The sequence below is a fragment of the Leiobunum rupestre genome, chromosome 3, assembly GCF_980474605.1.
Source record: "Leiobunum rupestre chromosome 3, qqLeiRupe1.1.hap1, whole genome shotgun sequence".
Lineage (NCBI taxonomy): Eukaryota > Metazoa > Arthropoda > Arachnida > Opiliones > Sclerosomatidae > Leiobunum > Leiobunum rupestre.
The window spans coordinates 3,492,395-3,514,524 of NC_143386.1; the positions used below are offsets into that span (position 1 = coordinate 3,492,395).

Here is a 22,130-nt window from a genome sequence, read left to right on the forward strand (position 1 = left end):
TAATTCCAACCAAAACCACATTAGTGATAGATTACACCAAAACCCTCATGCTACCCACCAATCTTATTTCAGAATTCTTGTCCGATTGAAGGTGCGGAATTACCGAAAGAGAGTTGATTTTATTTCAACAAAATATGAAGGACAAGTCACAGAATAAAATAGTTATCAATAAAATCTAATAAGATTTGGGTGACACTGTGCCATTTTCTGTCAGGGAATAACTACGAGGTAAATAAGAATATAATTTTTTATCTTACGTTCACTCTGATCTCTCCGCCACATTTTTCCGTTTCACCAAGAACAGACGACAACAGAGAAGTTTTCCCAGAACCGACTCTTCCCACTACAGCAGCCAAAATTCCTTTTTTAAATTCCAGACTTATTCCATGGACAACGGGCTCGTACGAAGAATCCCAAGTGAAATATCCGTCAATAAATTCGATTGCTTCAAAAGAAAACAGTAAAACGCGCATAAACATTCATATTAAATAAAACCCATATACCCAGTTGCACCCTAACAAAAGGAAAATGTTAAAAGAAAAAACCTTTTAAATAAATTGCAAATCACTTTATTTCCTCGAATTAAGGTAAAACGAACTGGTTAACTGATAATCACGATTTTGCAACTGATCAATTTCGAATAAGAGCAAATAAGCAGTGTCTAATTTCGTTTAAATAATCTAAAATAAATTTTGTTAGAAATTAACTTAAAGGCATAGGTTTTCTTCTGCCTGTTTTCCTGTAAGTTTACTTCCCGCGGCGCATATATCCTGGTGGTAGGCCAATGCGGGAAGAAAACTTTCAGGAAAACAGGCAGAAGAAAACCTAGGCTCTAAGGCTAAGGACTAATTTCCCTTCATTAGGAAAAATATCAGCTCCTTTAAATGCAAGCATATCAAAATTATGCATTTCGCTTATTTTTTTTTATAATAATAATAATCAGCTAGGCTAATACCCAAGGCACCACCTCAGGCCTAAGTCCTCCAGCGACTTTTGAAGCCATTGATTCCGGTGGCCGGGTTACAATGCGTAGGAGGGTGGTGGAAAGCCCTGCATGCCACGCGTACGAGCCAACAACTCCCTACACTAACTATTACCGTTAACCTCGACAAGTTTTTATGGAAGGGGAAATGGAAGAACTCGGGGATAAACCCCTTAAACCAGTGGGGAGAGAACTTGCACACTCAACGCAGAAGGAGTTTTTCCGAGTGTTCACCCAGTGCCTCAAGCTGGGATCGAACCCGGCTCCTCTTGCTGCGAGGCGAAAGTGCTAACCACTCCGCCACCCCACCTTCTTTATATAAACTGTGAAAAATTAAATCAATCTGGAATAAACTGTGTAACAAAGACAGTAATTTCATGGGCGTATTTTTTAATTTAAGTATATTTTTGTACAGGATCATATTATCATTAGTTTCTTTAACCGAATCGCATCCTGAAGCAGTCCTCGTTTTGGATGAAGTTGTCGATACTTTGGACTTGGGGTTTCCTACTCAATTGCTGAAAAGTCACTTACAAAGGAAAACCAGGACCTAACGATATACATCTACGACTAATAGAAGAAAGTGTAGCCACACTTGCCGGCCCCCTTCCAATTATAAACCTCCAATACTTTTTGCAGCAAATTATGACAAACATTTTGAAAACGGCCAATTTCATACCCTTAAGATAAAATCTAAGAAGTAGACGAATGAAAACTAAACTGATGAGCCTTACTTGCACTATATGCAAATTTATACATTTTGTTTATCCTGAGCATAATATATTAATATTACAATTATTGCGTTTATCCCGTATAACAGCTTTTTCAATACAATTTTTGTTTCTAAAGAACAAATCTTTATTATTGCCGTGTAATTGATTTTTTCATTTAATTATTGTTTTTTTTCCTTTTTATCAAAACAACAAAATAACCACGTCATGTTTTACCAAGAACATATGGTGTTATCATTTTATTCTATGTTAACCACTTTCTGATTTCAAAATATTGTATTTTTTAATAGAGCAATCTCTTTGCTTTTTCAAATATTATTCGAATTGATTTACTTTAATCAACAAAATAACTCAATTAAAAAACATCACATTTTCAACTTTAATTTTTGGGGTTTGTAAGGGTTTACCACTGGGCATTTGTAGGTAGTAATAACATTTGTAACATAATATATTATATCACTATTTTCTGTAACCATCTCTTGATAGTGGAAAAATAACAATTATTTTACCAGTGCTTTTTTTCTGTTTTGAAAGGCCAGTTTGAACGTATGACTTTATTTCACTGCCGTTAAGAATGCTGTTAATCCGTTTCAATGAAACCCTTAACTAAAAAGGAAAGCAAATACATATTTTAAACATAATAAAAAAGTACTCTACAAAGAGGTTTACCATTGAAAGATCATTTATAAAACTTGGCAAAAGGAAAGTATTTGCAGTGACTGCTTCTAATATCTGCAAAGTTGTAAACGCAATTGCAGGTGACAAAACATTATCATCGTCCAACAAAACGAACATTGTGAAAGAAAGAAACGCTCCCTGCAAAATATGTTGTTTAGAATTAGACAAAATATAATTCTGTAAATAGTTAAATCGTTTTCACTACATGGTACTTAGGTACCAATGTATAAAGCTTTAACTCTAGTTTAAATTGAAACTAAAAATTAAAACAAAACAAAAGCCTATCCGGGGTTTTGTCTTACAAGCATGCTGCTTTCAAATATTGATCTAAAATTTCCAATATTAACTTATCCAACAATTTATAGTATATTAAAAATTAACTGAATTTTTTATGTTTTTCAAATATTGTGCTATAATCTTATCTTAAGTTTGATCGATATCGTTTTTATACCTTATGCATATTTTTATTAAAGGAGATAATCATTAATCTTATCGATAGTCTGTGTTTACTGAAGTTGGTTTAATTCATACCTATTTCAATGCACTTATGAGTTATATTATATCTGGTAAAAAACCTTTAGCTTAAAATTCGAAAGGTCCGCCGTATTATAACAAAATTGGGTCGTCCGGCTAATAGCTACGTCTTAATGTTTTAACTCATGGATGAAAGAAATCAAATTATGGGCAAGGCCTTAATTGATCCACCAGTATACGTTGTCAAATCAGAAATATAAACAAGTTCTAAGAGGGGCTGTCCATAAATGTTGTTCAACAAAGCTCGCATACCACGCTACTGGACATAAAATATGATCGACCATGTGCAGTCAGTTTTATAAATGAGTTGTTTATATTTCATGTTTCATACGTAATATAACAAATACGCCAATTTGTTAGATGAAGTAAAAATTTCCATTAACTTTTTCTTTTTTCATTAAATAGGCTTTTGACATACTTCAAACATCAAATAAGTGGTTGGGATGTAATGATCAATCGTAGACGAAACAATGGTGATTTGAACTTTTTTTAACCAGTAAGATCATCGGAATGCGTCTTAAAGACGTCAATTAAAATGTGAATACTCAGTGATTAAAAGAAGGCAAACTTTCAATTTGCGTGAAATTGTTAAATGGCTTGATATTAATGCTTCAGAATTGTAAATTTACAGTTTGATTAAATTTAATTTAAGCGGAGATTTTGTCTGTGAATATCTTGATATAACGATTATATATACCATTTGTTACGCAGTAAGAGTATTGATGTTAATGTCCATAAAATATACGCGTTACATTTAACCTTAGGTAAGAAAATATCGAGCTTAGAAGGCAATGATAGAATTTGAAGGATGATAAAATTAGCGAATAAGTAGATTAGATTCACTAATTTTATCATCCTTTGCATTGCAGTCCATAGGTGGTTCCTTTTATAGTTACAATGATAGAATTTGATCGAATGCCAAAGAAAGTGCTTATAACGAAATCTGAATTAACGAAGGATTTGGAGGCGCTATTGAGATTTTGTTCGGAAATAAAATGTGTGATTTTGACCCTGGCTCTTCTTAGAAAGAAATATGTCATTTACATTAACTAATATTGTTAACAGTACAAGTTTGGTTAGGGATACGTAGGATCACGTGGATTGAACGTCTTGCCACCGCCTTCTACGCATTGTAACCCTGCCACCTGATTTAAACGCAATAAAAGTCGCTAGGTGACTTGAACCTTAGATGGTTCTTTAGGAATTCGCCTAGTTGATTATTGTTATAATTTGGTCAAAATCTACTTACCAAGTAGGGAGTTATAGGAATAACGCGTAAACTTATAGCTTGTAAAATGGCTGCTTTTTTCATTAGTATCACTTCGCGATCCCTAAGCTTATCAACTTTCGCTTGAAACGACTTCTCCCAAGCGCACATCTTTAGAACACGAGCTCCATTCAAAATCTCGCTCATCAGTTTTATTCGTTTGTCTTTGCAATTTATTACATGGAACTAAATAAAGAATAACGAAGATTATTAGTATCTACATGTATTTATCATGGTCTTTCTAAGCCGTTCTTATAATTTCCTAATTTCACATCGGCTTATTTTCACCTTAATAACAGCTGATTTGTTCTCAATTCTCTCACAATAGCTCGTAATACAATAATTGTTTACATTTGGCTAATAAATCAAATTAATTGGTAAACTTAGGAAGAGTAACAGCAATTTCAATTGCTGATCGGAGTATTGTAATTTACAGCACATTTGATTACCTGGTATTTTTTGATCCTATTCGCGAGAAATTGAAGAAATGGCACAGATAAAATGACACCAATTATGCCAACTAACGCTGATACGCCCAAAACCGTCCACAGAAGATAGGTTGCTATTACAATTGTAACGGGAAAACAGATTATAAGATGGTAAGAAACAGCCACAACCCGAAATCGTCCTGAGTCGACTGACATGCAGTTAAGTATGGTACCACTGGCAAATTCACTTCGACTTTTATGAGACAATCGCAGACACTATAAACAAAAAAAAACAATTTCAATAGCACCCAAAATCTAGTTATTACTTTCCTTAGAAGTCAAGTCATTTATGAAACTAATAAATATCGTTTGCTGACTTCTAAGAGCTAAAACAACAAAGCATTGTCTTAACAATAAATTTGATTTTTCATGTTACAAAATCTGTGGGGTTTTAAGCAACTCAATCTTTACCGAAGCATTTCCTGTTATGTGGACTGATGTGGTTTATTGAATTTAAAATGATTCAATTACTTTCTTCACACTGAAATCAATAAATAACCAAATGTGGAGTTTCATTGGTTAGCCGAAGAAGATTCAAACTATAGGTGACAATGAAATCGGAACTGATTAGTTTAATTTTGTTACCTTCTTGATATTTTTTAATAAAAAATTGCGGAAGTTGAGAGAAATTAGGAATTAAGAATGGTGATAACACCTACCGCAGCACATACACTAATGGTATTAAATTTAAAAAAATGATACTCTCTGGGCTTGTTTTGCTATTAGATATTTAATAAGATTGAATCTAAGCCGTAACATTTCTGCATTTTTACAGATATAAAGCATCGTTTTTGCGTTCAGTACCCGCAGCACCGACTTTGTTTTTTAATTTCTGCTAGGTTTTCTTAGTCTCATGGAGTCAACAGTTCTTTGATTAAATACTTCCCATAATGCCACTTATGCCGTAGATCTTCAATTTCGTCTTGGTAAATATGGTGTGCTAGATATTCTCAACAATTACCGTCATCTTGCTGTAATCGGATCGTTTTTGTTTCACCTCGAGTAATTGAAATACCGCCAATGCGACAGGCCAAAACCTATTCCATCAAAATAGGAAAGCATGAGATGAAGCGGAAAAGTGTGGAAGAAGAGTTATCGAAATTCACTTGACGTTTCTAGTTTGTGTTTAGGTCAATCGTTTTCCCTTAAAATTACCCATGAGATCCAAGCTTATGAAAACCTATCAGTTGGATGGTAGCTAATAAAATTTCTACGTGGTTGGAAACCTTTCCCGCATTGTGCCCAATTTTTCGTTTCATCTAAAATAGCCTCATAAAGAACTGAAAAGATAATTTAGTTCGATATTTAAGCCAGTTTCCAAAACCAGGTCTAAGACAGCCAGACTGTTGAGATTTCTGACTTCCCCATTTTCTCCCGTGGATCAGTGCTCTTGGATACAAATTAAGTTGTAGGTTTTGCTTACCTTTTTATATAAAGAACTGACAGTTGAAGATCGTAATGCCGATGATATTGCAAGTGCAAGTTTATATCTATATTCGGTGATTATATTTCTTATGCAAGATATAACAGTAAGAAGAATGACGAATAGTATCCCATGCCACATTGGCGAATCAGATGAGGCGAATTCAATGAGCCAACTAGAACGTAAAACAGTCTGATCATTTTCTTAACATTTGCTTTTAAAATATTTGGCGTCAAAACAACGACGTTGCCCATTTAAAAAAAATACCACAACAAGCAAAATTGTACCGTGGTAGTTAGTATTCAGAATTTTTATCTTGCATCTAAAGTAAGGCCAAAGAAAAACCTTTTTGCATAATCTCGATATTCATAATCAATTGTAGTTTTAATATTATTTTCGTTCCATTTTGACGATTTTAATCCCGACTCCTAACTTACAGACTGCGAGAGTGTCACAACCAAACAAACATATTCTCGTTCTAGCCGACACTAAACATAAACTACAAAAAGGGTTACACACTGTTCAGATTTTATCCCGGGTTTCCATTCACTTAACCACCACTTGTGTTGGAGTTCGATAAATATTCCTAAACCGAAGGGGTAGTCACTTAAGAAATCTGGTGTACAAAAAGTGAGAAATCTTAATAGTAATTTCCGGAAAATTGGAAATACAGGAAAAATATTAGAAATTTAGAAATGTAGGAGATTTATTAGAAATAGAGAGAAATCCAAAGAAATATTAGAAATCTAGAGAAATCCAAAGAATTATGTCCGACATTTCTGGAAATCTAGAAATGCATAATAATAATAATCATCATCATAATAATCATAATAATTAAAAAAATAAACTAGGCTTATACCCAAGGCACCATCGTTCTGTAAATCTAGAAACACATAAGAAATATAAGAAATCTAGAGAAATCCAAAGAAATATTTCCAATATTTCTGGAAATCTAGAAATAAACATAAATATTTTTAATATTTCTAGAAATCGAGAAATCAAAAGAAATATAAGCAAATCTCAAGAAATCGAAAGAAGTATTGGAAATCTAGAGAAAAATTAGGAAATATTCTTGATATTTCAATAATTCTGAAAATATTAAGAAATATTTAAAAAATATCGGAAATATTTATGAAATATCGGAAATATTTAAGAAATATCGGAAATATTTAAGAAATATCGGAAATATTTAAGAAATATCGGAAATATTTAAGAAATATCGGAAATATTTAAGAAATATCGGAAATATTTAAGAAATATCGGAAATATTTAAGAAATATCGGCAATATTTCAGAAATATCGGATATATTTCAGAAATATCGGAAATATTTCAGAAATATCGGAAATATTTCAGAAATCAGAAATCTGGTGTACCATTTTTTTATGAGCGACTACCCCCCTCGACCTAAACATGGTTCCGTTGTTGTCTCGGAGTATTAATATTTTTAAGCTTATACCCAAATGAAAACGAGACTCCAAGAGTACAAAAAGATGTAATATTATAAATAAGAAGTAGAATTAAAATTAAATGTTACGAAAACAAACCTAATTGGAAGTACTTCCTTTCGCGACTTAAATACACTATTAATCATGCAATATATGCAACATGCAGGTAATGGTACATTAGGGAATATTAACATTAGTCCTTTGTTCAGTTTGATTATTGGGTTGGTGGTCAATTCTTGGCCGCGTTCAGTAACAGCAAACGGTTGAAACCGTTGAATGCGCATTCGCTACTGTACGACTTTTTTCACTCCCGGGATTAACGTCACGTTTGCAATCGAATACCCATCGAAATAAGCGGCTGGAAGAGCCGCTTATTTTGTTGATAAACGCAATCGTGACGTTGCAAGCATGGCGACTTCTAATCTGCCTAGTAATTTTAAACAATTTGATTTGTCCGATAATGAAGGAAATATTTATAGCATAGCAGTGCCATCGGACGATTATGAATACTAATTGGTAAGTGTTGTTTCATTAATTTTTCAGCTATTAAGTTACCAAATTTATTCGAAATACTTAAATTAGCATAAGCCTCGGTCAAAATAACTTATTTGAGCTTTTAAGATGCAGAAAAAATAGCAGACGACTCAAAGTAAAATTCAGTCAATTTGCCTGGAGCCGTTCAGTAGCATACTACGTCACGTTAGCAATCGCAACTCAACGGTTGAGAAACTGTTTACTCTCCGATTACGGTTACTGAACGCAGCCCTTGATTTCCCTGTTGGTTGGTGGGCGCTGATACGGGCGACACGTTGATGCCGAGGATGCGAGTTCCTTTTAAGGGAAGAGTGGCCTTTTATGCAAACCTGCATTTGACCTTACGACCGTACTCGCGATTACTGTTGCGCGTAACGCGTGACTCTGGTTAGCGTCTTTTTAGAATCAGCGTCTCTCTTTCAGAGCGCTCACTTTCGTCCTCGTTCAGAGAGGCAGAGTTCAATCGTCTCAACCTTCTCTCCTTTTGCGTCATTTTTTGTCCTCTTTCTATTAGCCTTGGTCATTCCCAAGTTAGCCACTCAAAAACCAACCACGCATTATTTTTAAATTCTAACGGACCGAGTCCGCTTCTCAACACAAGCTAATGAGTCCTTTATACCAACTTCATTTATAGTGGCACTGTTTGGTCCGATGTGGTCTCTGTTGGATCCCTAGTGCGCTCTTGGATGTCCAAAGATCTAACATCAACGCCGCACACAATTATCACAAACACTCGCGGAAGAGTGGACATAACAATAAAATAAAATAAAACTGATAATGGTTCTCGCTTGCCACTCTCAGTCTTAAAAAGGGGGTGGCTAAACGTGGTTACAAGTACTTTAAAAATATTATAATAAAAGAAGAGAGTGACGCTTCGCCCCTCAAACTTCGACCTCGGGGTCCAGGGAGAATCTTGACCAAAGACTCGCCACTGAACCAAGGCCGATAAACTTTCATTCGGCGACCCGCGCCTTCGGATCGAATATCTGGAGCCCATTACCCGAAGTCTTGTGAACGACTATAGGCCTTCCATAGATGTTTGTGTATATTTAAATTTTAACAAAGCTCTCTTTGTACGCTAGGCCTATTTTTGGCACTACATCATTACGTTTTTCGAAATGGTTTTTAAATAACAATTTAATACCGAAATCAGAGTAACAGAGAAAATATTTCACTTAAAATATCGGTGCTTTACTATAGGTTTATAATATAAGTCAACCTAATCGCTCAACAACTGTAAATTATCACAGTAATGTACGATGACAGTAGGATAATCTAGGTTTGTGGTAAAATAACAGCATATACAATTTCTTCTACCTTCACCTACGAGTCTGGCAATAATGAACAATAATGTTTGGGCACATCGTAAATTATTGTAATTTTCTTCATTGAAAACAATTAAATTAAAATGTTTAAGTTAGAGTTTCTTTAATCGTGGCTTTTTCACTTCGAATGCAGCCTTATAGATATCACGTTAATAAATTTCTACATTTTGGTTTAGAGTTAGAAAATGAAGATAATCTTAAAATATCCAAAACCAAATTCGCTTTGGGTCCATCAAACTACTAGTAAACAATGTTTAAAATAACTTTATGGTATTGTATCTAATTACTTACGTCACTAAGAGGTACCAAATGCAACAGAAAAAAGCCCTATAATTTTCAAACTATTAGTTAAATAAATAAAATGAAACAAATTTACGAATAATTTGATCCTATTTTTGAGGTCAATATATATTTATACCTTAAATAGTGTGATAACATTATAAATTTTATTAAACCTGGTTCAATGATCATGTAAGGTTCACGGAAAGGTTCTGTAATAATTTATTGATAAGACCACCAAATATTTTCTCTGATCAAAATACCAGATTTCGGTATCGAAAAGGTACATAATATTACTGTAAGTGTTTCTCAAAATATCTCAGAAATTTCACACACCCTTTTGAATTAATCTAAGATTTTAATAAACTTTTTTTATAAATGTTGAAACTTAATATTGGCTAACAATTAGAAAAAAATTGTTCAAACTAAAAATCCAACTTTAAGTTCAATACCATTTATAATGACATTTTTAGATGACGATTAAAAACTACTTGTCTGTACTGATATTTGACTTTGGTATATATATATATATACCTGGATTTTGAAGAAATGCCATAATCAATTTCATTTCAATGCTAAAACATATAATTTTAGCAAAATATCATGCAATAAAATAAAAACCTACTTGATAATTAATGGTAAGATCAAAAATAGAATGTCAGCGGCCATTTGTACCAAAGCAGTAAATATCAACGATGGCCCAAACGCCATCATTAGAGCGCTTTCTATATTCAAAATTGATGTTTTATTTTTAAATTCTTCTCTTTCCTCTGCACTGTGAACATAAAAAAAACATGATCAGTCAAGCTTTGCTATTCCATGTAAGCTTCAACTCTATTAAGCACGATGAGATTTTGTAAAAGTTGTTGGTGTTGCTAAACTACCGCTTCTACGCTGTTGCAATGCCATTCCCCTGTCCAGCTGAAAATAAGCTGCCTTCGTTTTCCAATCGCGGGTTTAAAATATATTATTACGTCTCAATGTATATGTGCATTTTACTGTGACCAGTTACTTTAATAATAAAAGCATTATTTGAATTAAGTTATTCTTAGTTCCATAGAAAGAGCATTTCCATGTAGGTGTGTCACAATAATCTGATTAGACGAGACATAGATCCAGGAATAGGCAGGGGAGGAAATACTTCCTGGTATTTTGACAATATTTTTGATTTGGAATTTCAGTTGGATGGGGTAAGCGTATTAATCCGTCTGAAGCTAGGTTTAGTAAACCCAAATTTAATTTTTAACTAGCTATTATAATTGTTTAGTTTCGAGGCTTAAAAAAACTGAATTCGGCATATTGAATGACGTTAAAATTGCATGAAATATCTTTACTTCTATTAACTTTTCAAGAATTTTCGTCAAACAAGTTCAAACAAATGCGTTTCAAAAATGCTTGATGTAAACTTTTAGTCTGTAGTTGCAAGCAAATATGTGATAGAGATTAATGAGGAAACTTATCGTACTCCCACGCGAAAAATTATTTTAAAATCCTTTTGCGGCAATAACAACGCCAGCTTGACTTTTTTAGTGACACATGCCTCAAATAATTGAATTCTTTTTTCAAATAAATATTTATATGGATTTCGGTTAATGGAAAACAGGCGGCTATTTCGGTTTGGTGTCGGATCATTAGAAACAAACACGATCATCATGCTGACTCTTTCTATTAAAAATCGGAAATATCCACGAGGAATTGTAACATTGTTAATTTGTGTTTCATGATTAAACAAGAAAAAATAAATTTTATTACGTCACCAAAATAGATTTTTGTTAAACTTTTCGAAATTTCTATTATCAATGCAAGCCGCTACGCCAATAAGTTGAAAAGGACAGTCGTAATCGTCCCAAAAGTATTAATCTCAGATATACATAAATGTATAGCATAAACAAGGAATGACATCAATTGCTCTTACTTTTTTGTTTCTTTAGAAATGAGCGAATGCTTGGACACATATTTCTCCAGTTGAAAATTGGTATTCTTAACCTTTAGATTTCGTGGCAATCGGGGTATGTCGGAGCTTTTAATTTGTCTTCTATATCCGATGTATATTAACCTTAATAAAAAATTATAATTTACTGATAAAGGGTTTTCCAAAGGGCAATAACTATTTTTATATCAATTTTTGATTGATGTGCGATAAAAACGTATTTCATGAATTTCACCGAATTAAATGAATTATTTAATGGTAGGTTTTAATGGAAACTTTTTGTGCTTGCTACTTAGGTTTAATCATTACCAAGTTAAGAAATATAATTTGTAAATCAATTCTTATTAGAATCAAGATTCTACCTATCGATATGGCATTTTATATCACAATTTTGAGTCCCACACTAGCGATGATTTTAAAATTAGACCTGCTTATAATATAAATTTTTCTCGCTTTTTGGAATGTAAGAATAATATCTTAATTATCACTCCCAGTGGTCATTTTAAGCTCCTACCAAACCTTTTAAGTCGGCTGTTGGTACAAGAAAGCCTAAATGGTCTCTGCTTACTCAAAAACGGTACACGTACTTGTTCATCCATGAAAAAGAACACTTTGAAACGAATGAAGCGTGCTCTTCGGGAAATTCAGTCTGTTTCAAATAAACGAACCATTATAATGACCGTGCTTAATATAAATAATTAAAAATAGAAACAAAACACCACTAATTAATTTCGAATAAAAACCGTAAATAGTGCTATCACGAAGGTTTGCTTGAAACAACTTTTTATCCAACTAAATTCCTGGTGGAAACTTATGCTTTGACCGTTATTTGGATCGAAACTCTAAGAGGATTCTTTGTTGCGATTTTGGACTCTGGAGGCTTGGCCTGCATCGCACGGCATGTTTTAAGCGTTCTGTTCAACTAAAAAATATAACTATCTCAGCAGTGGAAAAAGAAACCTATGTGCTCTTGGGTGGGATCGATAAATTGTGGTCAGATAATAAAATCAACACTTCTCTGCTTTTAAGACGATAGGCAAACAAATAACAATATTGGATTGTAAATGTTTTGGTACAAGGGGTTCGAAACAAACTTCACAGGCACGATGTTTGTTTGTTGAGAAATAAAATAAAAGCTAAGATCACCGGGAAAATTTTAATGTGCGCATCTGTACACAGCTAAATGAGAGGCTACTAGCGTGCGTTCTTCATTCTAGAGATCTGTGTAGAAAATAAATTAACTGAAAAAAATTCGATTAATCGTAAATATGTTGGTTAACTGTTTAATTTTGGTTATTATCCAAGGATAAACAAAGATTGTGCAAAAATAATTTATATTTTCGGATAATTGTAGGTTATGGATAAAAATAGAATAAGTGGTTATTTTTTATCCAAATGCCGAACTCTACTTCAATCTTATTTCCAAAAATAATATTTTAATTTTTTCTACCAAAACGTATTTTTGTTACATCAACTAGGCTTTACTAAAAAAAATATTCTATTTACGTAAATGGGATATGTGGTTAGTATCTTATTACTATAAGTAAACATTTATTGTTGAATGAAGTTTCTGTTAACGCTTACTTAATAAAGACAAATGCCTAATAAGGCCCCAAATTGCATTCTGACCAGGGCCCACAAAGTCCAAATTCGAATTTGGAGTAAAACGATGGCAGGATTTGGTAAATGGAAACCCACGCAACATAAATCTATTACGAAGATTATTATGACGTACCTCATCTGGAAGAAAGTCGGTGTTTGGCGCGTTTTCGGATTTAGCTTGTGCATCTAACAATGAAGACAGGAAAAATTGAAACGCTACTGAAGAAAATTCAGCAATAAATAATGAAAATGTAATAACATTTTCTATATGCCCCTAAAAATAAACCAAATTCAAAAATATTTTAGTGTAATTTACTTGGAGATACCCATAATAAATAAAAAAAAATTCTTTTATTGAAATAAAACTCTATACGAAATTTAATTACAGTAATATTTCTTCTTGCTATTTTAGAGTAAGTTACTTCTTTAAAAATATTTAAAACCAATATTTTTTGGGAAATATTATCAGTTTTAGCAATATTTTAAGTTAAATGATTTGTACCCAAAAAATTAAAAAGTATAAAAGGGCAGTTTCAGTATTTCTAAATAAGGTTATAATAATAACAGTAAATCTAATCAGCTAAGCTACACACAGAGGAAAAACGCTGTTTTTTTAACAGCAAGGTAGTGGCGTTCGTAGATGCCAGTAAAGTGCTGTTTTTATAACAGTGAATCGACATTGTTAAAATAACAGAGGAAATTACAGTTTATTTTTAAACAACCTCGCTGTTTTTGCAACAGCATTTTGGTAGATTTTTAACATCAAATGCAGTATAATAAACGGTTGCATATATTGTTCGAATGGTGTTTGCTACTGTTTGGTTAACTGTCGATTACTATTTTTTTTTGTAAACACCACGCTGTTTTTGCAACAACATTTTGGTAGATTTTTAACATCAACAACAGTATAATAAACGGTTGCATATATTGTTCGAATGGTGTTTGCTACTGTTTGGTTAACTGTCGATTACTGTTTTTTTTTGTAACCACCACGCTGCTTTTGCAACAACATTTTGTTAGATTTTTAACATCAACAACAGTATAATAAACGGTTGCATATATTGTTCCAATGATGTTTGCTGCTGTTTGGTTAACTGTCGATTACTGTTTTTTTTAAATAACTCGCTGTTGTTGCAACAGCTTTTTGGTGCATTTTTAACATCAAATTCAGAATAATAAACGGTTGCATATATTGTTCGAATGGTGTTTGCTACTGTTTGGTTAACTGTCGATTACTATTTTTTTTTGTAAACACCACGCTGTTTTTGCAACAACATTTTGGTAGATTTTTAACATCAACAACAGTATAATAAACGGTTGCATATATTGTTCGAATGGTGTTTGCTACTGTTTGGTTAACTGTCGATTACTGTTTTTTTTTGTAACCACCACGCTGCTTTTGCAACAACATTTTGTTAGATTTTTAACATCAACAACAGTATAATAAACGGTTGCATATATTGTTCCAATGATGTTTGCTGCTGTTTGGTTAACTGTCGATTACAGTTTTTTTTAAATTCATCGCTGTTGTTACAACTGCTTTTTGGTACATTTGTAACATCAAATGCCGTATAATAAACGGTTGAATATACTGTTCCTATGGTGTTTGCTGCTGTCTGGTTAACTGTCGGTTACTGTTTTGTTTTCTAAATACCTTGCTGTTTTTATAACAGCTTTATGCTGTATTTTAACATCACCTGCAGTTCAATAAACCGTTGCATATACTGTTTCAATGGTGTATACTATTCTAATGGTGTTAGCTGGTGTTTAGTTAACTGTCAATTACTGTTTTTTTAAATACTGATAGCTTCATTATTTACAATGCTCACTTTTTCTTGGAGCTGTTTGCTGTTTTAAGAACAGTAGTTTGTTACTATTGTAACTAATTAGGCAATGTTTATTGCACGTTGTCTGCTGTTTTCAAAACAGTTTATTGCTCATTTAACGATAACTACCGTTCTTAAAACTGTTGAATGCAAATTTGTTACTACTGACCATTACAGTAAGCTGCTTTTAAATAGTTATATTATAAATAAGAAAAAATCTAGCGTTTTTAAAAATTAAAAAATAAAAACAGAACAGTCATTTTGAAATTTTATTAGATTTTCTTACAAAAATTTAGTCATCTTCTAAATTTCTGGAAATTAGAATAAAGTATATTAGTGATTTTATAAGATAATTACGACATGTTTATGATTAACACACTTTTCATTGGTTGAGTCGTAGTTTCCTATTATTGTTATTAGAGAAAGACCTTTGGGTTTGTTGGAGGTGGCTTTAATTTAATTTATTTATTTGAAATAAAGGAATATGGCTACGAAGCTAGTTATAGCTTGTGTGTAGCCTTACAGGAAACATTCTGTGACCATAGGGTACCAGAAAGATATATACAAAAGGATATTTACATACAAATAGTGAACCCAAAAGTTGTGACACTAAGACGGAGATAACAATGAGCGCGTGACACAGTCAAGGGCACTTGGGGGCAGCACGAAACGCAAGGTACCAACGGCGGACATTTGTCTTGACACGTGGCTTAAAAATCTTAGCGCGATGGCCCAGTGTCTTTACTCTTGTGGAGAGTAGAGAACTGGAAGAGAGTTGAGGCGGTTAGCGCAGATTCACCAGACCACATGCTCCAGATTTGCACAACGTCGTTAATTGCGTGGCGAAGTAGCGGGGCATCAAGGCCAAGGCGCGTATCCCGTTCGTCTGGCGGTAGAGTGGCAAGACCTTTAGTTAATTTGGTGAAGCGATTACGCGCCTTCGTTAGTCGAGTTTGGTCGCCTAGCAGCGGCGGGAGGCATAGTTAATTTGCTCAAGCACGAAGGAGTTGTATAGCGTGCGGATAAGCTTCGGGGAGCGAAAGAAAAACGTTCTACGTGTCAGGCCTTTGATTGAATTAAGTTTTTTGACAACACATGTTGTGTGGTTACTAAATGTTAAGGAGGGATCTATCCATAATCCCAAATCGCGAATGGGAGCGTCAGGGTTAAGAAGGGGGAGCCATCTACGCGATAACGCTCGCGGGGGTTGTTGGTGCCCAGATGGTTGACACCACTTTTCTTGACGTTAAATGACATTCCGTGATTATCCGCCCATGCTGAAACAGCGGCCAGGTCTTTCTTTAGCTGGGCTCATTCCAAATCAGTCACTACCGCATATTTTAAAATCTTAATTTAAATATATTAACAACATGCAATTGTGAGAAGTTTATAACACTTCCCAAAAATACTGTTTACAATTAAAGCATAACTTTACCTCTGAAGGAATTCCAATGTGCATTTGCACTCTTCCGGGTACTCTATGTTCATCGTGTAATACCAAGTCTATCGAAGCAACACCTTATTTACGTCCGAAAGTAGATAACGAGAGCCCCTATGAACCACGGCGATCGGTTTTAAACGTCTCTTCCAGTTTCCAAACTAGAATTTCTCATCTCTCCGACCTAAGCCGAGAGCCCGACACAGCAGTCTGACAGTGTCCCGTGAACAAAGTTCAATGCTAGACTAGCGCGGTTTTTCCCCGCCTGCACTCGGATGTCAACTTCCCGAAAGCTTTATCTCGAAAACGAAACTACAAATAACGCCGTAGGCCTATGACGCACCCTGTAAAATATTTCCAAGGTTTAAAAGATAGCTATCCAACGGCAAAAGTAAAAAAAAATAATTTAAGTTGTCACTGCATCACTGATGTTCCGGGTGGTACATTTGTACTTTTTTAAAACATTTTAGATTTTGAATACGTATTTAGTACATTTTGTAAATTTATGATAGAAAAGTAAAATTTTTGATACGTATTAAGTACATTTTTAGGAAACTTTGGACAGTTTTTTCATTCAAACCACACCAACACTGTAATACTTGGTTATAAAGCACGAACTCGTCGGTCTCTTGAAGCCTAGTCTAAGCTATCTGTTTAATTAGTGCTGATTTTTCTATCATTCCGCGCAGTAAGGTTCGCTGTTAGGTAAATCTGCATCGCTATTTATTCCTATTAACGTTTCGCGCCACCTAGTAGTGATTTTTGGAACCTGTGGAAAACTATAGGGGCAACTAAAAATTTAAATACATAAATATCATGCGGTTATTTAATAAATCTTGTGCCGAATATTGAAACATCACGCCAAGATTTAATAAATATCGCGCTGACATTTTAAATGCTAGGTGTTTTTATGAGAAATGTTATAGTTACAGTAATTTTTTACTAACCAATACAGCTCGTGAATTATCTGAAATAGTTTTTAAATCGCGCTCTTTTATTTTATCGTATGTCTATTTTATTGAGGCAACGTTATATTTAGTTTGAAGTAACGTGCTGTTGCTTTGGCTGCAAGGTACTGTTTCGCTTGAAGCTCAATTTGAGGCAAAGTACTGTTTCGCTTGAAGCTCAATTTGAGGCAAAGTACTGTTTCGCTTGAAGCTCAATTTGAGGCAAAGTACTGTTTCGCTTGAAGCTCAATTTGAGGCAAAGTACTGTTTCGCTTGAAGCTCAATTTGAGGCAAAGTACTGTTTCGCTTGAAGCTCTTTTTGAGGCAAAGTACTGTTTCGCTTGAAGCTCAATTTGAGGCAAAGTACTGTTTCGTTTGAGGCAACGTACTGTTTCGTTTGAGGCTCAATTTGAGGCAACGTACTGTCAGAGATCCTGGCAGTTATAGAGATGCGAAACTCCGCCGAAAACCTGACAAAAAAATGCAAGCATCAGCGCCGCCCTTCGGCCGGAAGGAAGCGCCCGTTTCAAGCCGAGAGACGCAAAAATTGTAAACAACGGTAACAATCCTAGGATCTCTGCGATTACTCCCCACGTACAGGCGTCGCTGCGATCGGCAAAAATTTGAAAAAAAACTGGTTTGCTTAGGGTATAGGGAGTTTCGCCTCTCTATATCTGCCAGGATCTCTGGTACTGTTTTGTTTAAGGCAACATACTGTTTCGTTTAAGGCAACGTTTGGTGTATCTTGTAGCAATTTACTGTTCCAAAGGGAGTAGTGTAATGTTTATTTTTATACCATTATATTGTTATTTTCCTAAAAGGTTACTGTTATTATTACACCAACTATTTTTTCTCTCAAAAAACACTAACACATTGTGAATTTAACTGCAAGTTGCAATAAAGTATCGCAAACCACAAACTATTGTGTTTTGAGAACCCATAACTTTTAAATTAACAATATGAAGAAGTACTTTTGAGTGCTACATACTGTGATTGCATAAAACAGCATAATGTTGTATAAAATACTGTTAATGTTGTATATTTTCCAAAACAGCAGCATGCTTTTATTTAAACCGTAGTATTTACTATTGTTTTGACAGTAAGGGATGAGTGTGTAATAATTAAGGAACCACAACGGTTTACAGACGAAAAAGTATCGTTAAGTAACGAGAAAGGGGCGTGTCTCGTAGAATAGACTTTTTCAAAAACGCGTGCCTGAGACCTTTTAATGAGACCAAAGCTTGTATTTTCTACAAGCGATCCTTGAAAAAATCTACCGTAAAATAATATAATTTCCCTTTTTGACAAAGTGTAACCAAGTTCGCAATAAGTGGAAAACTGGTTTTGCTTATGGCGAGACCTTTTTAGGTTCTTTCTCTGTTGTCAGCTTTACCGATTGGAGCAGACAAAAACATTGTTTTCGTCCCTTAGTAAGCGAATTGCATACCTACGTTTTCTTTCTTTCTGGTTTGTCCTGGGCTAATGATTTGGTAAGGTTTAACTGTGATAATTAAACTAAATTTTTTAAATCGTTGTTTTTTATGGGAATTTTCAGGGTACTTTAAAATTTAAAATGGGTAAAAGTGATATTTTATTGTTTGATTCTTGTAAGAATTTCAAGGACATATTTAAATTTGGAATGGGTTAAAGTGGATATTTTTCAGCTTATGTCTGGGTAAAATGATCTTTTGGAAGTGGAAGCACTGGATTTTTCCACGAGATCTCTGGGGCTCTCGTGAGCGAGTTCAAAAACAAAAATTATAATATTTTTGGAAAAATGGCGGCGGAGTTTCTTCGAGTTTACGTGATAAATCAACGTGTATACAATATCGAAACAGATGTCCCGCTGAAAATTAGGTTTCGTGTGTGAACCAATAATAAGAATTAAAAAAAAATTACGGTATTACCAATATAACATTTACCCAAAACCGCGTTTTATGTTCTACAAATGGGAATGGCCAAGGCCCGAATTGAAGGGCGCGAAGAAGATTTTGTTACGCAGGTAAGAATTTCTTTAGAATTATTATTACCTAATAATAAAACGAATAGAAGGACGAAGAAAGAACGATCTTTTCGTTTTAAGATGTCACTTTTTGAGCAGTTATTTTATAAAGTAATCTTATTGCAGATCCTCATAATCATACACTGTATATGTTTTGGAAAGACGGTTAATTATTATAGGCACATAACTCTCATGTTGAGTCAATTAATTTTTTGTATTTCACCTTGATTTTTTACATTTGCTCCACTATAATAAAAATTATTTCAAATCCTAAAATATAAATATTTATTTATAATTATAGCTACCATTTAAAGCATAGGAGGACACATCTCTCTTTTGACCTGATACCCAATTATTAAAAACACCCAAATATACTTAATGAAATGTTTATTGAACTCCAAACTGCTTTTATGGGTAAATCGTTATAGGAAGACTATCACAACTTTTGAAAAACATCTATATCATTATTTTTCTTTAGGCAATGCAAAGAATATACAACCCCAGGAATGGAAGGTGTAGCTCCGTCTAGTGGAACTTTTGCGCCTCTCGTTTTTAAAGAGAGACCGGGTTGCGCTATGATTTGCTTTGCCGGAAGTTTCTATTGCAACCAAAACACACGGCCAATAATATCAATCTTTGCATTCCTGGGGCTTTATATTCTTTGAGCAATGAGTCCAGGACCCGTGGACACTTGCTCAAACTTCGTAAGCGCAAATCTAAAACTTCGGTTCGTTTTAATTTATTTTCGAGCAGTGTCATTAACGACTGGAATTCGCTTCAGCCAGAACAAAAGAGTGGTGTATGGCCACCAGAATTTTATTGGTATTGTCCAAATGACTCGAAAAGGCGAGATAAAATGGCGAAATTTGTTCTCTTCGGGCTACCATGTCGTTTAGAATAATTTCCAAAATCCCATCCAATCGTTCTTGATAATTTACTACAGGGTTTTTCCTAGAACTTCCTGCCTCTTTGTAGAACCTTAATGAGTTTTAAGTCATCGAAGAGGTTGCATAAACCTAAAATCTTTCACGTCTCCAGTAGCGCGCTTTTTGGTAAATTTCAATTCCATAGGGAGTATTTCACCGGTTTTTCATCACGTGAGGCAGCGGGTGCGTGCTTTTCGATTTCCTAATTTCTTTATTTTAGTAAAAATTAACCGCTTAGTATTTTTAATGCGGATTTCGCAATAAAATTTTGTTTTTAAGGGGCTATAGGGTTATCTAACTGGTTAAAGTTTGACCGTTCCCCTTTAAAACTAAGTATCCTTTATCTCTGCTTCAGATTGCGTTTACAACGCGGCGATAATGGATCAAGTGGCAGTGCAATACATTTGTTCAGTTTGCGGAACGAATAGACCTTATTTGCTAAAACTCATTTCTCATATTACAATTTTACACTGGCCACAACCAGAATTTCACTTGAGCTGTCCATTTACGCTGTGTGCTTGCACATTTTAAAAACTTTGAATCTCTCAAAAACATATATATAAAAAGCGTATAATTAATTTAAAAAATAAGGATATATTTGATGCCGTGAACAATTAAAACACCTCAGACCCTGACATAGATGACGTAGAACTTGATAATTCAGACCATAACAGTTAATAAAACAATGATGAAGATGTAGTTGAAGTTGATAAGCTTAAGTAACATTTTGCCTTGTTCCTCTCATACATTTAAGAGCAATATCAACTTCCTTGTAGCGCCGAATATAGACAATGATATGTGTGGGATGGTAGAAAGCTGCCTAGAACTACCTGGAGATACTATCTCTGAAAATTCTAACCTTCAGTGTAACAACTTCACTTACTAGTTTAATTAAAACAGAACACGTTCTTAATGCACTTAGTAAAAAATCGCTAAACCTCATTGAACCAGAAGAGTTCATTTTAGGAGTCAAATAAATTAAAGAAAGATAAATAAATTAAAGATGCAGTTGTAATTATACCAATAGGAAAAGCAGTAAAAATGTTGTTAAACCACGATGATATTTGGGAAGAAATGATCGAAGATAAAAAGGAACTTAACCTGAAACAATCGGACAAACGTGATGTGCTTTTTGATTTTAGTGACGGGGAAATTTTCAAACGTAAATCTTTTGTTGTATAAATCAGAACTAGGCATTATGTTACGGTTTCCATTTTACTTAGATGAAGGAGAGATTTGTAATCTTTTAGGAGGGAAAATAGGCTTAAATAAGATAACGCTATTTTATTTTACAATTACTAATGTTAAGGACTACCGTCGAAGCAAACTCAGTCATATATTTATAATTATGGCATTTAAATACACCCATGTATTAAAGTACGGTTATAACCAAATCTTAGAAACAGTTGTTGATGATTTACAAAAGTTGGAAGATGAGGGAGTTTCATCGTGAAATGCAAAACGGATTTTCGTGGTTCAATATCAACAATATGTGCCGACCAATTTTCCGCTAACTCTTTCGGTGGTTTTACATCAAACTATTAACACGGTAGAATATGTCGAGTTTGTATGGCTTACGAGGAAAAATTTTCAACGGAATTTAGTGAAGATATTTTTACTCTAAGAACCGATCGTGTGAATAAAGTTATAAAAACCCTGCCAAAAATATACGGTGTTTAAAGAGTTTGCCTATTTAGTTCTATACCCCACTTTACAATAACAGAGTCATTTCCCCCATATTTAATGCACGATCTATTTAAATTAGTTACAAC

General features: G+C 34.0%; 1 protein-coding gene across 1 annotated transcript in view; it reads right to left on the minus strand.

Moving 5' to 3' along the window:
* LOC149949120 (ATP-binding cassette sub-family C member 1-like) overlaps positions 1-22,130 on the minus strand; it is a 56,453-nt gene that overhangs the window by 23,748 nt on the left and 10,575 nt on the right. Inside the window, exons 5-14 of the mRNA XM_090169358.1 lie at positions 13,353-13,493; positions 12,205-12,266; positions 11,603-11,743; positions 10,313-10,462; positions 6,104-6,278; positions 4,642-4,896; positions 4,175-4,378; positions 2,383-2,529; positions 2,223-2,319; positions 258-445 (exon numbers count right to left, since the gene is read on the minus strand). Of these exons, the coding sequence (XP_090025484.1) occupies positions 258-445; positions 2,223-2,319; positions 2,383-2,529; positions 4,175-4,378; positions 4,642-4,896; positions 6,104-6,278; positions 10,313-10,462; positions 11,603-11,743; positions 12,205-12,266; positions 13,353-13,493 (1,560 nt within the window). The remainder of the gene's footprint in view (positions 1-257; positions 446-2,222; positions 2,320-2,382; positions 2,530-4,174; positions 4,379-4,641; positions 4,897-6,103; positions 6,279-10,312; positions 10,463-11,602; positions 11,744-12,204; positions 12,267-13,352; positions 13,494-22,130) is intronic.